The following is a 15,090-nucleotide window of genomic DNA, read 5'->3' as shown; positions in this document are numbered from 1 at the left end:
ACCAGAATCTTCCCTGTGCTGCATGTGCAGACTTACATAGGGGTACAGGCTTTGCTATCGGCTGGAACTGGGTTCAGATCTCAGTTTAGCCACCTACTACTCAGCTAGAAGGCAACTTTCTGACTGGTTTCCATATACAAAATCAGCTCAGAGCCTTAAACCTTGGTTTCACCTCAAGGGAGTTTTCAAACCCGTCAGTCCACATCACAGATCAAGGAAATCAGAACCTCTCGAGGGTGGGATCCAGATATCAATATTTACAGGTTTCTAGATAATTCAATGTGTATCCAAGTCTATGAACTGCAAAAGCTATTAATGGATGAGTATGGCCATAAGGACCAGAAAACTCTTCACTTATACCCTGTATGTACTTCTTGAGTGGGGCAGGGCCCTCTTCACCCATACCTAAGCATTAGCTCTTTTGCCTATGAAATGGGCTAGTTGATGTATTTTTTTTTCCTTAAAAACTTTATTTTTCTCTGTGTAGTTTTGGAGTCTGTCCTAGAACTAGCTCTATAGACCAGGCTGGTTTTGAACTCATAGAGAACTGCCTGCCTCTGCCTCTCAAGTGCTGAGATTAAGGATGAGCTCCACCACTGCTTAGCTAAAAACTTTTTAATCATGTGTATGCCACATATGTGTGAGCGCCCAGTCCAGAGGTGCTGGATCCCCTGAGTGTTACAGATGGTTATGATGCAGCTGATGTGGGTGCTGGAAACTGAACCTGAGTCCTTTGGTAGAGCAGTACATTCCCTATCCAACCAACAGTACCACTTACAAAAGGCTCTGAACACAGAGTTGACTTGTGGGAAGCACTTGGCACAGTGCAAATGCTCAGCAAGTGTTATTTATGTAAGACCCAGGAAGTGAACCGTGGCAGGCAGTATACCACAGACCTGTCAATCTGAGGCCATGCCCAACTTTATGTGTCGTAGCTGACTTGCAATTATTTGGTCACCAAGATGCTAATAGACTTCGCTGCAGCCATTTAAAAACCCAAGAGTTTATTCAAGAGTTGGGAAGTGAGGCAGAGGTGCTGGCAAGGCACTGGTGTGGACAAGGCTTTACTGAAAGCCAACGGCGAGGCGAGCATGGAGTAGGAGGCATGGCTAACTGCCGGTCCTCCCCTTCAACAGGCCTCTTTGGACAGCAGCCCCTGCGCCTTACCCGTCTTAATACCCCACTCTCCCTCCGAGAGTCAGATCAACTGAAGGAGACATGTGTCCCAAAGCTTTATTTTCACAGCTCTGTAAAGAAGCTCAACGCCACTGAGCTTGGAAGACTCACCCAGTCTTATGGCAACGTAATGCCACAGCCAGAAAGTGCAGTGACCCAGTCATCTGTAGAGGAAATAGCCGAGTAAGTGGAAGGGGACTGGATGGGTGAAGGACTGGGGATAGCGCTTTGAATCAGCTTTATAAACACTGGGGCTCTAACCTGCCCAGGAGGTAGAGAAGTATGTCCCTTTGGTGTGTCCTCAAACTCAACCTCTCACAAGAGGTTAAGGAACACACCCAAGGCTGGAGTTGACATTCAGACCTCCAACTTCCTGGCTTTGGAGCTGGGCGTTCAGCCTCCACCTCCCTTGTCTATCAGGAAGAACATCTGGGTTCTAACGCACGGACGATGGGCTGCTGAGGGGAAACGGGGGAAGTTAGGTTCTTTAAGGAACTTCAAGCAACACTGCCTAGGACCCAGCCAGCAGCCCCTCCCGTGCCTGAGTCACAGGCTCAAACCTTTACTCTGTCCTGGACATTTCCCTGGGGTGACTGTTAGGGAGAGCTATCTGCTTGGAATGCTAGCCAAGAAGAGAGAGCTGGGTTTCATACTGTTTGCCGAACACCTCTGGGAAGCTGCTTCAGGTAGAAAAGCCTCCATGCTGGAGTGTGGCTCACCTGCTACACAGGCGAGTCCTCTGTAGAGCAAGCAAGACAGACAGTCAGGAGCACAAAAAAGGGCAGGGGAAATCATCTCTAAAGGCGAAAAGGTTACAAAAAGCATAATAAAACACAACTGTTTCCTTTAAAAATTTAATGGACAGGAAATGTATAGAATAACTGCCAAGTCACATAAATTAACTTTTTTGTTAACGTCCATGATCCAGGAAAGAACATGCGAGCAGCATGGGTATTTTCATCAGCTGTCATCTGGGCACGTGTAGGCTGTGGGCCGTGGATCCATCTTAAGTGGCCCAGAAAAAAAACCGGCTGCCGTGTTTGGCAGGCTTCAGATCCTCTTCTATCACAGGGTTGGGCTCCGGCCTCGCTCTTGAGTGATAAGGGTTCTCTGGTAAAGGGCGCTCTGTTTTCACTTTGGTGACCTGGAAGGGCAAAGGAGGAGGAGGGTTTAAAGGGACTGCAGCAGTAGTGACCCTGAGCCCTCTGGGGTCCCTCTGCTCCCACTGCCCCAACTACTCCTCAGCGTCAAACCTCAGGCACATGTGTCTAGCCTCACTGAATCTTGCACAGACTTCTGAAAGCCCATTGTTTGTCATTCTGCATGGTAGCAGTTGAGGACACAGCAAGGAGAAGACACATGCTATCCACTGGCTAGCGAGCAAGACCCAGTGACAACGGAGAAGGGTAGACCCTGCACAGATCACTCACACTGAATGCTGGGCCCATTTCTAAAGAGAATCAGGAGTCAGCCAGGGAGATCAAGAAGGAAGCCAGTGCAAGTGAGAGAGCAGAGACAGCAGAAGCAACGTCTACAGAACTCACACAGCAGCAGAGACTGTACACTAAACATGCTCTGATGTTATTAGTGCTGGCACTGAGCATGTTATCCCCGCTCACCATTACCAGCAGCTCCCACCGGGTGAGTTCCCAGAGCTTCACTAGAGCTACCTTGCTGGGACACAAAGCCAGACCTGTCTGCTTTGTGCTCAGAGGTTCCATGCACAGCTAAGGCACAGGGCTGCGTGACACAGTGGGCAAACCCATGCAAAGGTGCTTGGATTTGAGCTGATGTCAACAGGTGCCACCATTACAGGGGTGCAACCAATCACCATTTGCAGGCTGGGAGTCAGGGCAGCCAGGCCTGGGGGCAGGACCAGAACTAAGAGCAGAGTCAACAGCCAAATGAGACGGTAGGTTCTAAACTGTAGCCAAGAGGGAGATGGAGAGCAGCCACAACTACCACTCCCAATGGCCACCACAATCTCAACTGAAAAGCAACCAGAAATTGATTTTTAATTTTTGAATTTTGCTGTGGATCTGGGGACTAGATTTAGGGCCTTGCACATGCTAGGTAAATGCTGCACCACTTGGCAATACCTCTAGCCCAGAAATTGACCCCTCTGAAAGTTAAGGAAGCAGGCCCTTACAAGCGGGCCACAGCTACTAAGCATTTTTTGGCTTTTACTCTAGTGGTACCAACTCTAAGCCACTTGCATGCATGGCCAGGTCCATCTGCCCAGATATACCATTCAGAAACATTTCTGTGCCAGAGCTCCCAGGTACACAGTTAATTCCACCACCCTGAGTGTACACATTCCCTCCAGCTCACAGGACAGCAACTGGGTCACCTGAGATGACATCAGAGCTGGAGCTGGAACCCAAGGCCTTGATGCAGGTCCCCGTCCCCTGCTCTAACTGCAGGTCACTAAGGTTCCTTGCTGCTTGACGAGGAGGTTCCAAATGCCCACTCAAGATGAGTGGTATCATATCTCTGTTTTTGAAAATGCCTACTGAACGTAAAGTACCCAGGGACCCCTGAAAGAACAACTAGCTGATGAAGGGAAGAAAGGAGAAGCACATCCTGGAGGGAAAGGAGCAGGAAGGCCTGGGGCAGCTACGGGATGATGAAACTGCCTGTGTAAAATGGGGTTCCGGGAGGAGCTAGTCTGCACAGAAGCGCCCCTACCTTGCTTTCTTTATGATCAGGTTATGATCATGAGTAGGAGATAATTCTGCCTAGAAAAGGATGTGACATCCGGAGGAAGAAGCAAGTGGGCCAGACAGAGTGCCAAAGAGAATGAAGCTGCAGCCTGGGCCCCTCGGCTGGATGTAGCCTTTCTAGAGACTGGACAGCCGACTGCAGTACAGCTACAACTGATGACAGGTATCAAGAAATAAAATACATCTTTGAGGCAATTAGGGTGACAAATTTATTTGGGGTTAAAAAATGTTAACATAAAGACTCAAGAATAAATACACCAATTTAATAGCCTGACTCACTGCTTTCTCTGCGGTGAGGCAGAAACGAGAAGATAGTTTTACTGGTTAAGTGTGTAAGTCCTATCACTTTCCAACTCTGAATTGGCCACTATTAAAATAATTTTCTCAGTTTAGCTAAAGAATGTATCTGAAGTAAAGCTAAGTATGCCACATATATTTGTGGCAACTATTCAGAGACACTGGCCCCAGAGGGAAAGGAATTAAGATGGACAGACAGCCTGTGTGCCTGGTGCTATGCAGGGGTTCACACAAGGTCTCAGGTATAACTCGTTCAGGAGGCCAAGATCCTCAGCCTCATTAGGATCATGGTGGACAGGATTGGAAAGTTAGTCTGAGATTCCACAGGAGGTTGTGGACACAGGACGCAGCCCTACTCTGTCTGTCTGACTGTGCCCGCCCCTTCAAGCTTTGCTCCCTGGCTCTAAGCGTGGAGGACCCCAGCTAAAGCAGCAGGAACTGTAGGTATGTGGGTAGGGCTTCTTCAGCTGCACAACACAACAGGGGAGGGCATGCAGCTCGGGAGCAGGGGGAGTCCCTACTGCTCTTTCGAGTGCCAACGATGCATCTTTCTTGCCCACACAGATCACTCCTACAGAGAAGACAGAGTTTCAGCCCTGAATTCTTCAGCTTCACAGGATGAGCTATCTTGCAGAAGCAGCTCAGGAAGAGCTCTCCAGCAAGGCCACAGCAGTGGGGGCTGGGAGGACAGACTTGGGGGATCAACACTTGGAATGTTCCTGTGCTAAGTACAGTCACAAGAACACGGAGAAGAGTGCAGACTTCAGGCTTCCAGGGATGCTTCACCCAGAGTCATCACCAAAACCACCAACATAGGAGGAAGTGGGGATTGGGCTCCTCAACTATGAGCAGAGGCTTCTACATTCTCGGTGTCACAAAATAATCTGGCACAAGCTGATTCTATCACCCCAACGGCACCTCACTAGCATGCTGCCTAAGCCACTCTGCTCCCTGTTAGCTAACCAGCCCCAAAGAGGACAACACTTGTTAGGACACACTTGCTTCTGGATGCCAAGTCCTTTGTCTGTCTGGTAAATGGGGAGCACTCAACATCCTCTCCAACCTTAGAAGGGCCCCTTCTGCTTCTGTCATAGCCGGTCCCCTCTACCTGACCTCTAAGTCAGAGTGAGCCCAGAGGAGCCTTACCTTGGACAGCTCCCCAAGGTCAGGGCGCACCCAGCCCAGATTGTCCAGCACACACTTGTCAAATTTTGCCTGCTGTTTGCGGCAACGACGAAACAGCTGTAGGTGGGAATAATCAAGGCAAGTCCAGTACTCTGTGAAAGGCTCTGCACAGTGACGCTTTATCTTCCTGGAAAAGGAGACTGGAGGTTAGGGGTAGCTCTTCGAACAACACAACAGAGCACCCACAGGCAAGTGAACAGCCTTACATTCTGGAAGTGTAGCAGTCAATAATGCCACACCACATGTCACCTTCAAGGCCTTCAAGTGAAAACAGACAACAAATGATGAGACTGCAGGGAAGGAGCCCTCCCACTGTTGGAATGAAAACTAGTACGACCACTGTGGAAGTCAGTGTGAAAGGTCACCAGAAACTGGAAACCAGGACACCATGTGACCATCTACACCATTCCTAGGCTGCACCCAAAGGACTTACTATAACCTACCCCAGACGTTAGACTGTTTGTATCTACTGCTGCTCCATTCACAAGAGCAAGGGAATGGAGCCGGTCTAGATGTCCATCAACAGAACACTGGACAGTGAAAACATGGTATGCATACACAATGGGATTTGTACTCAACTTTCATTTATTTACTTTTGGTTTTTCAGGAGAATCTCACTGTGTAGCCCTGGCAGTCCTGGAACTCTCTCTGTAGACCAGGCTGGCTTCTAACTCAGAGATTCATCCGCCTCTGCTTCCAGTGTGCTGAGATTAAAGGTCTCTGCTACCATGCCTGGTTTACTCAGCTTCTAAGAAATATGAAATCTGCAGGAACACAGAACTAGGAAATGTCATGCTAAGTGACGGCACAGTCTCAGGCATGAACCACTGGTCCCGTCTCCTATCTCATGTGAATTCACTTTTAATGTATGTGTATTTGTATGGTGTCTCATTGGCACGGCAGGATAGCAGGTCATAATGTGTGCATACAAATGAAAGGCTGTGAGAGTGATCACAGACTAGGACAAGAGGCGTTGGGGGCAAAAGATCACAGGAAGTGTAAAGTGGCTACTAGTGGGGGGAGCACACAGGGAGGCAGACTCATGAAAGGAGGGAAGAGGGACAACAAAAACAAATTTTGCTTGAAAAATGTCATAATGAAACCTAACTTCCTATATGCTTTGTAATTAGAAGAAGAAGAAGAAGAAGAAGAAGAAGAAGAAGAAGAAGAAGCCAAAGTTAAGAACCAGTAAGAAATAAACAGAAGATTTCTGAAGAGCAAGCCTTTCTTTATCCAGCAAGAACAAAAGACCATGGCCTAAGACGCCGGCATCTTAGTCAGGAGAACTAAGTCTCCTGGAGCCTGGTCATTCACATCTCAGCCTAGCAAACTCAGAAAGGAAGGAAGCAGTCGGAGCCTGGCATGCTGACAGAGGCCAGAGGTGACAGAGCCTTCAAACACAAACACAAACACTAACTGGAAGAGGTGCTGGGGCCCACACGGAGCCGTGGCTTCGGCCCACTGGTGCTCTGGCCAGAGACAGAGTCTGAAGAAGAGCTAGGTGCTGCAGTAACTCAACTGGAGCACCAGCTGGAGGAAGCCAGGGGACGGCTGGTGCTTCAAGCACTTCCACACAAGAAACAGGACTGGAATGGGGATTCCAGAGCCCACAGAAGTGCCAAGTTGCCTTGGCAGCCCCACTGTAAATTCCATCCTCTGAAGAAGGGGACAGGGACCCCAAAGCAAGCTGGCCAGTGAAACTAAGCTCCATGTCTGAGTGAGAGACCTTGCCTCAAAGAATAAGGACTCCTGTTATTAGCCTCAAGTTTCTATATGAATGTGGTACACACACGTTCACACAAACACAGAACAAAACACACAAAGAGAACACATGGCTAGGGAGGCTAGATGTGGGGCTTATAATCCCAGCATGTGGGAGGTGGAGACAGGAGGATCAGGAGTTCAAGAACAGCCTTAGCTACAGAGTGAATCTGAGGTCAGCCTGGGCTACATGAGACCCTATTCTACACACACCCTGCCCAGAGGGGCAGGTGGAGATAAGAAGAGAAGAAAAAAAATGGCTGGAGCAAAATTCCTCTTCCCTTTTCATTCAAACCTGTTAGGAATTAAATACAAATTCAAAGAAGAATACAATGGCACTATTTTATGTAATGCGCCCCCTCCCCCACCCCCAGAGCTGAGGACCAAACCCAGGGCCTTGTGCTTGCTAGGTAAGCACAAAATAACACAATTTTATGCAAAAACCATATTTAAGGTAGTGGAAAAACCCCAAAACACATTTCTGCAGTAGAATAAAGGCTGAAAGTGCTCCCTACCCTATTCTAGAACCTGAGGACTCCCAATGCATGGCCTTCCTTTAATATGTCTCAGGAAGACTTTCAGAGAGTCTAAGCATGCAGCAAAAGTCTCCTCTCCATGCCTCCCTCCTGCCACTCACCCCGTTCCCTTTCTCGGACTCACCAGTTACTCGGACCCTGTGTAACCCAACCCGCACCTACTCCTGTGTTTTCCACAGTCTGCAGCAGAAGGAGTCCCAGCCCAGTGCTGCAGTGTGAGATCCTGCCAGGCCTCTGCTCACCATGCCTGCAGACCCTCATCTAATGCTCATCGGTCATCTCCAGCTCTGAATCCTTCCTCCCTGGGAGGGCCTGAGGACCAAGGGGACTCTTCATTTCCCACTTACAACAGCCCTCTGCATCTCAGGAAAAATGCTTTTCCAATATTCTCTTAGAAAACCATTTTTACTCCCCATATTTAACCTTGCTAGCAATCAAATCAACATAAATTCAAGCATCATAAAGCACCATCTCCTATGTATTAAACATTTAAATACTGTGCATATCATCAATGCAGAGGGCAGAATAAGTTGACCCAACCTAAAAAACAGTAAGGCAGGGGCTGGTGAGTTGGTTCATTGGGTAAAACTGCCACAAAGCCTGATGTCCTGAGTTTAGTCCCTAGAACTGACATAAAGGTAGCAGAAGAAAACCAACTCCACAAGGTGGGCCTCTGACCCCCCCACACCTGCACCATGGCACGTGGACATGACTCCCCCACCCCCCAGACATCAATAAATAAAACTGTTTGTTCGTTTGTTTAATCAGGGCCTAGAGAGATGGCTCAGCAGTTAAGATCGCTTGCTGGCTCTTGTCAAGAAACTGGTTTGGTTCCCAGCACCCACATGACAGCTCACATCTAGTTCTAGGGAATCTGATACCCTCTTCTGACTCCCCATCCCAAGACACTAGGCATGCATGAACACGGTGCACAGACATATATCTTCAGTTAAAATACACAAACACATTTGAAAAAAATTTTGAAAAACATTAATTTTTTAAAAAATATAGCAATAAAAGTTCAGGAGACAAATATAATTATCAAAACCTTAAAAAAAAGAATCACACTGTTGGAAAATGTATACCAAGGAATTACAGAGTTAATAAAAACTAGATGTAGTGGGAGACGACTTTAATCCCAGCACTCGAGAGGTAGAAGCAGGCCTATCTCTGTGAGTTCAAGGCCAGATTGGTCTACAATAGTAAGTTCCTGGACAGCCAGGCTACCTAGGAAATCATGTCTCAAAATATAATAAAAATAAAAAGTAATGAAAAAGAAAAAAGAAAAAGAAAGGCTAAACAGCACAGACTGATGTCCACTAACAAGAGCTGTCTGGTACATTACAGTTGGTCCTTCTACTCGCAAACTGTGTAGTCACTGAAAACAAGCTTCAGAAGAATGTGGCCAATGATTTCAGTGAAAATCAGTTTTAAAAATACACATTATAATTATAACCACAAAGTGTCTTTGCATGTGGACAGAGACAGCACAGGCAGGAGAGAAGAAAGGCAGCTGCTGAGTTTCGATGGTGACTCTCTGATGTCACTGCAGCAGCGTCTGCCTTTCACAGCAGTTGTCCCAGTCTTCTGGCCCATCCCTCTGCTTTCCTTTGGGAGGCGACAACTCCTCCCTGTCTCTCAGTGATGCAGCTGGATGAAGTTAGGACTACATCTCACTTCCGGCCTGACCAATCAGAGCACTTACCTCCCAAAGTTCAAAAACAAGTGCATGAAGTCCACAGACAGCAGAGCTGGCTCAGTGTGGGGACTCTGCCTACACTGGCAATGGCACCTCTCAGGGCTCACCAACGAGGAGGGCAGTTAGAGTGGCTGCTGGCCATTCAGGCAACAGTGAAGGGGAAGTCAAAAGGTATCACACAGTTCTGCTGTCATTTAGACCCTTGAGTCCAGCCTGCCTGACACCAGGACTATTTCTGGACTTGAGCCAACTCACTCTGAGTTGGGTTTCTGTCCCCTTAGTATAACAGAATTCTCAAATGACCTTTTCTGCGCCTGGGTGAAGTAGTGTGCAGTGGGTCCAGCACTTGGAGGCTGAATCAGGAACAAGTGTTCCAGGACTACATGATGAGTTCTAGGCTGACTGAATCAAACCAGAATTTTTTTTTTTTTTTGAGACAGCATCTCATGAAGCCCAAACTGGCTTCCAACTCCCTATATAGCCATGGCTGCCCTGATTGATCCTCTGCCTCTACCTCCTGAAAGCCAGGATTACAACCACAGCACCATGCCCAACTAACATTTTTCAGTTAATTACACACCTGGGCTTGTCTAAGTACAGAGCATAGTGGTCCACCTAAAAACCAAACTCAATGCTTTCCTAACCAGCACAACTGTCTATTGTCTGTCAACAAGCACTGGGCTCAGACAGTTGTACACACCTTTTCAAAGTACCTACTGCAATACTGCAGAGGACAGACACTATTTCACAGCTGAAAACTGAGACTCATGGAGGTTACAGAATTTGCCGTATAAAAACAAATCCAAAACAAACAAAATAACTAATTTTGGTCTATCTGACTTCAAAACCTGCACATTTGCAGCTCTACTTACTGAGCTGGAAGTCACTTCCTCAGTTAAGAATATTTCAGAATACCTTGATGTTACAACTCACACAGACACTGCCTTCAGGTGAGTCCTACCTGAAGAAGTCCAGCGCACAGGTGTTGACCAGCTTGCCCTCCTGCAGACAGCGCCTGGGGTCCTTCTCCTCCCAGCGGCACAGCATGAATTCCTTATTGGCCTTATCACACTGAGCCCCATAGTGATGGGCGGCAGCTTTAAGCACAGCTGAGCTGACCTTCACCTGGAAAAGTGATGTGGAGGGTCAAACACTATTACGGGCACAACTGAGTGCTTCAGGTGCTCCCACATGCCTTACTAGGCTGACAACAAAACCAGCCCAGCTTTCTCTTAAAGATGAAGACAGTGACCCTAAGAGGATCTTGCTTAAAATAATAACCCTGTTAACATTGCTAAGGTTCCTCTCCAGGGATGAAATGAATCATTTAAGGACATCTGAAACTCCCAGAGGGCTGGGAAATCAGAGGAAGCAAGGAAAAGGAACAGGAGCTTACAGTCTGGCAAATTATTACTACGAATAAAGCCCTGGAACCTGCCCACACTGATGCTAAGTCGAGCACCGTAACCATGCAGACTCCCCTGCCTGCCTTCCAACACTCTAGATCGGCAGAGTCCAGGGCCCAGCTACCAGCTCTACAGTGTTAGCCCAGGCCGGAGCCACCGTGCTTCAGTCCTGGAACCCGACAGAACATTCTGCTGTCCGGGAGGACTCATCTTCATCCTCTCTTATCAGTTGTTTTGGCTACTCTGCTTCTCTTCTAATATTTCTATTTTACTGCCCGACTAAAGTCTGCAGGCGGACACTGAGCACCAGATCTGCCATGGGCAACTTCTTAAGCCTAAATTTTCAAGAGCGGGGTGGGGTATTTACTTGCTGCTGGCATCTGGGCTGGGTGGTTTGGCAGTCCTGTCTGGGGCTGGCCTTTCTGATCTGACCTGCTTCTGCTTCACTGCTGCTGTCTTCCCAAGCAGGGAGTTTTCAGATTCCCCATCAACTGAGATATGTGACAGAGAGCATTAGCAGGCTTCCTAAAAGTCGATGTCGGGAAACCAAACTTTAACACACCACTGAATTGGATTTCTTAAAAAACTGAGGACTTTAATGTGAAAAAAGTCTGCAGTCTTAGTTTATGCACTTTATATATATTAATTTACTAATAAGACAGATATTGGAGAAAGAAGAAAGAGAAAGGCTCACCTACCTCCTACAGGAAGGAGATGAGGAGCCAGGACTGCCCACCAGCACTGTCCATCTCAACAATCAACACAAAGGTAAACTCACATATAAGTGAGATTTATACTCCAAATCTGTAAATTTTTGTATTTAAGTTTGGTATACATTTGCTTATTTTATTACCTATAGCCAGCTGGGAGAATAAAGGTACTCAACCTTTTGGTTTTATTTCTGGTTTGGGGAGACAGTCTCAAGTAGCCCAGGCTGGCTTTGAACTATGGAGGCCAAGCTGGCCTCCTACTCTCAGTCCTGCTCAGCCTCCCTAGAGCTGGGATCACAAGCATGTACTACCACTCTTGTTTTTCTAAAGATCACTACATTTTAAAAATTGAGTTTCGGTGGTTTAGAACACTTGCTGCTCTTCCAGTAGACTGAGGCTCAATTCTTAGCACCCACATGTGGCTCACCAACAGTCCCAGGGGATGTGATGCCCTCTTTTGGCACTCATGGTAACCAGGCATAAATGTGGTACACATACATTCAGGCAAAACACTCATTCATATCAAATAAATAAATATAAAAAATTTAAATAAAAAACTGAGCACCAGTTTACTTGCTTGCCAAATGCCTCAAAATACCCTTAAATGGCTGATTTGATTACTTAAATCCTCAAGACAGCAGCCCTCCAAAAGCCTGAAGCATTAGTTGCTTTATTTCCTTACACAGGTGGCAGTCTTATCAAAATGAAGGTATAGTCATGCTGTCATAAAGAAACAAAGATGAAACACATTCACTGAGCCAGTTCCTAAACATCCAATAAATACGTATTTGAGATGACATGCCAGCCATCCTCAGAACTGGAGCCTCCACAGGCCTTCAGCATGACACTACCATCAGAGGGAAAGTGGAGCGCTTGAGTTGAGATGCGACCATGCCCCTTCACCTGCTTCTTCAGAGCTGATGAAGTCCAACAGTCCCCTTTCAAGTTCATCCAGCATCCTTTGTCTCCAAAACCCAGAATTTCAGTATCCTTCCTCATCATCCCTCACAGACACTCTGCATTGCAAGTTTCCACAGAGTCACAGAAAAGCCCCCATTCCGTCCAGTACTGGCACTGTTCCACAAACCACGCCCACACTTTCTTAGTACTTAAATTATGGAGGCCTATTTCCTATTTATGTAGAACACAGAGTGATGCACTTACTACTTCACAGGACCTTGTGAGGATCCAATGAACTCATTCTTACCTGACACAAAATGTACATCAGTACTGGCTGTTGCTTAATTTTTACTCAAAATTATCAACACACCAAGGAATATTTTTGTTGTTGTTTTTGTTTGTTTGTTTGGTTGGTTTCTGGCTTTTCAAGACAGGGTTTCTCTGTGTAGCCCTGGCTGTCCTGAACTCACTCTGTAGACCAGGCTGGCCTTGAACCTGGAGATCTGCTTACCTCTGCCTTCTGAGTGCTGAAATTAAAGGTGTGCGCCACCACCACCTGGCTGGCATTTTTAACCCAAAACTCCTGGGTTAAAATGATTTGCCCAAGATCACATAGACAGTGTGTGGAAGAGTTGGAATCTCTATTTCCATAGAGATGTGACATAACCCCCTAAGTCATAGAATCCAAAATGAATTCTATCTGCTCCCCGAAGCTGTTGCTGCTGGTCTTGGCCTCCCTGGGCCTGCTGTCATATTGCAAACCTGACCCAGGCTCTCAACATGACTGCCTCTGTTTCCTAGTCCACTGCTGAATAGAACTCACTCACACAAAGTTCTTATCTTTAACTCTGTTAAGTACAGCTTATGTCCTCATAAACTGTTCAACTAGTCACCTCATCTTGCAAGCAAAACACCCTTGTTTATGTGCTAAAAGCTACTCAAAGTGACCAAGCAGTGTGGCCTAGAATTTAGATCCAACATCAAATCCTACTTTCTCCTTAACTGGTGCCTGCCTGTCTCTCATAGATTTAATCAATGTGTCTTATCTTTTATTACATTTTAGTTATTTGCATAATTATATATATCATGCAAACTTTAAAGAAAAATATATTGGAAAGCTCTTGCATAAAATGTTTGCTGCGCCAGTTAAAAATTTAACAAAAAAGCTGGGTTTTAATCCCAGCACTCGGGAGGCAGAGCCAAGCGGATATCTGTGAGTTCAAGGCCAGCCCGGTCTACAGAGTGAGTTCTAGGACAGGAACCCAAACTACAGAGAAACCCTGTCTCAAAAAACCAAAAGAAAAAAAAAAAAAATCAAACAAAAACATGTCAACTCATGTCTAACCAATTTAATGATGGGATAAGAATAAAAAGCGGGCTCGTGGGGACATACCTTATCACTTCTTAGTAAATGTCACTTACACATGAATACAACTAATACTTTCATCTGAGGAAATAACAGTTGCCACCCTCACAGGTTTGTACGGGACTCCAGAAGCAGTGTGGGGAAAACACTTAACAGTACCTGTTGTGGAATTCCCAACACAGACTTTCCAGCCTGCCAAGTCTGTTTTTTTCCAAAAACAAGTCCTGCCCTGATGGTCTTCTGCCTTAACACATCCACCTTTGGCACCATTTCAGAGGGTCAAGTCCAAACTATTCTGGCCCCATCCGTGACTTCTCAGAACCATCACTAACACTACAGCTGACATTAAATAGCTCTGGCTTTCTCAACGCACATAATCTACACCTCCTCTTCGCTCTATTGCACTTTAGCTCAAAGCTTTAACAGCCCAGGCTTCGGAACAGATCTGGGCTCCCGTTCCAACTCTTCCACACACTGTCTATGTGACCTTGGGCAAATCATTTCTACTCTCCGGGCCCTACATTTCTGGTCTACAGGGAAGATCAGTTATATCTTACCTTACTGTGTGTCCCAAGTAATTAGCAACGTGGCCTGTAGAAGTGGCTTGATCACGTTTGCAATAATTACAATACCACATCGCCTTTACTTCACTTTTTACACCACTAGCTGCACTGTGCTGTACAGCCTCTTATCTATCTCCTTATTAAACTATAAACTACGAAAGCAGAGCATTGTCCCTTCCTTTCCACTGTATAATGATATTTAAATGTCTCTTGAAGAAGCAGATGGTTTAAATGTGTCCTGTTACCAAACACCCTAGCCCATGCCAGCCTCACGGTCCAACACGCACTGTATGCTGCGGCGGCCCCCAGGCCTGCTCTGCACCGAGATTTTGACAGACTCGTTGGAAGGTGAGCACCTGGATAGGCACACTCGCTTCACAGGGGAGGTACAGCAGGGGCTAGGTGATGTTAGAAAGTGTCACCCCGCTTCACAAGAGGGGAGACGGGGCGCGGTGAGGGCCTGGGTGTTTGCAGCACGGCGGGATGTGACCATGCAGGTCGCAGAGGCCGGGACCGAGCACGGGCCCGCCTGGCAGCTGCAGCCCTGGGCCTCCCGCCTGCCCTGGGGGCGAGCCTCACCTCCTCCACTTTCAGCTCTTCCAGAGTGGGCAGTTCCACTATCCCCGGCATGACGGCGGCAGCCGCGACCCTGACCAGGTGCCCTCGGCCGCGTCGTCCGTCTCCTTCAATTCCCCTTTGGGTCTCCCAGGCTGCCCTGTACCTTTTGCGCATGCGTCTCCTGCGGCGCGCAGGCGCAATGCTCTGTGA

At 47.1% G+C, this 15,090-nt stretch overlaps 1 protein-coding gene across 1 annotated transcript; it reads right to left on the bottom strand.

Annotated features, from left to right (window-relative positions):
- Window positions 1-2,016: 2,016 nt before the first annotated feature.
- Window positions 2,017-15,076, bottom strand: Ndufa8 (NADH:ubiquinone oxidoreductase subunit A8). The gene is made up of 4 exons (XM_036185817.1): window positions 14,902-15,076; window positions 10,339-10,502; window positions 5,343-5,508; window positions 2,017-2,320 (listed from the first exon to the last, which is right to left on the bottom strand). The coding sequence occupies exons 1-4, from the start codon at window positions 15,052-15,054 to the stop codon at window positions 2,183-2,185; spliced, it is 621 nt and encodes a 206-aa protein (XP_036041710.1). The 5' UTR covers window positions 15,055-15,076; the 3' UTR covers window positions 2,017-2,182.
- Window positions 15,077-15,090: the final 14 nt, after the last annotated feature.

This window comes from Onychomys torridus, chromosome 4, assembly GCF_903995425.1.
Source record: "Onychomys torridus chromosome 4, mOncTor1.1, whole genome shotgun sequence".
In the NCBI taxonomy this organism is placed as follows: Eukaryota; Metazoa; Chordata; class Mammalia; order Rodentia; family Cricetidae; genus Onychomys; species Onychomys torridus.
The sequence above is the reverse complement of the archived record's forward strand: the minus strand, read 5'-3'. Positions and strand labels throughout refer to the sequence as shown.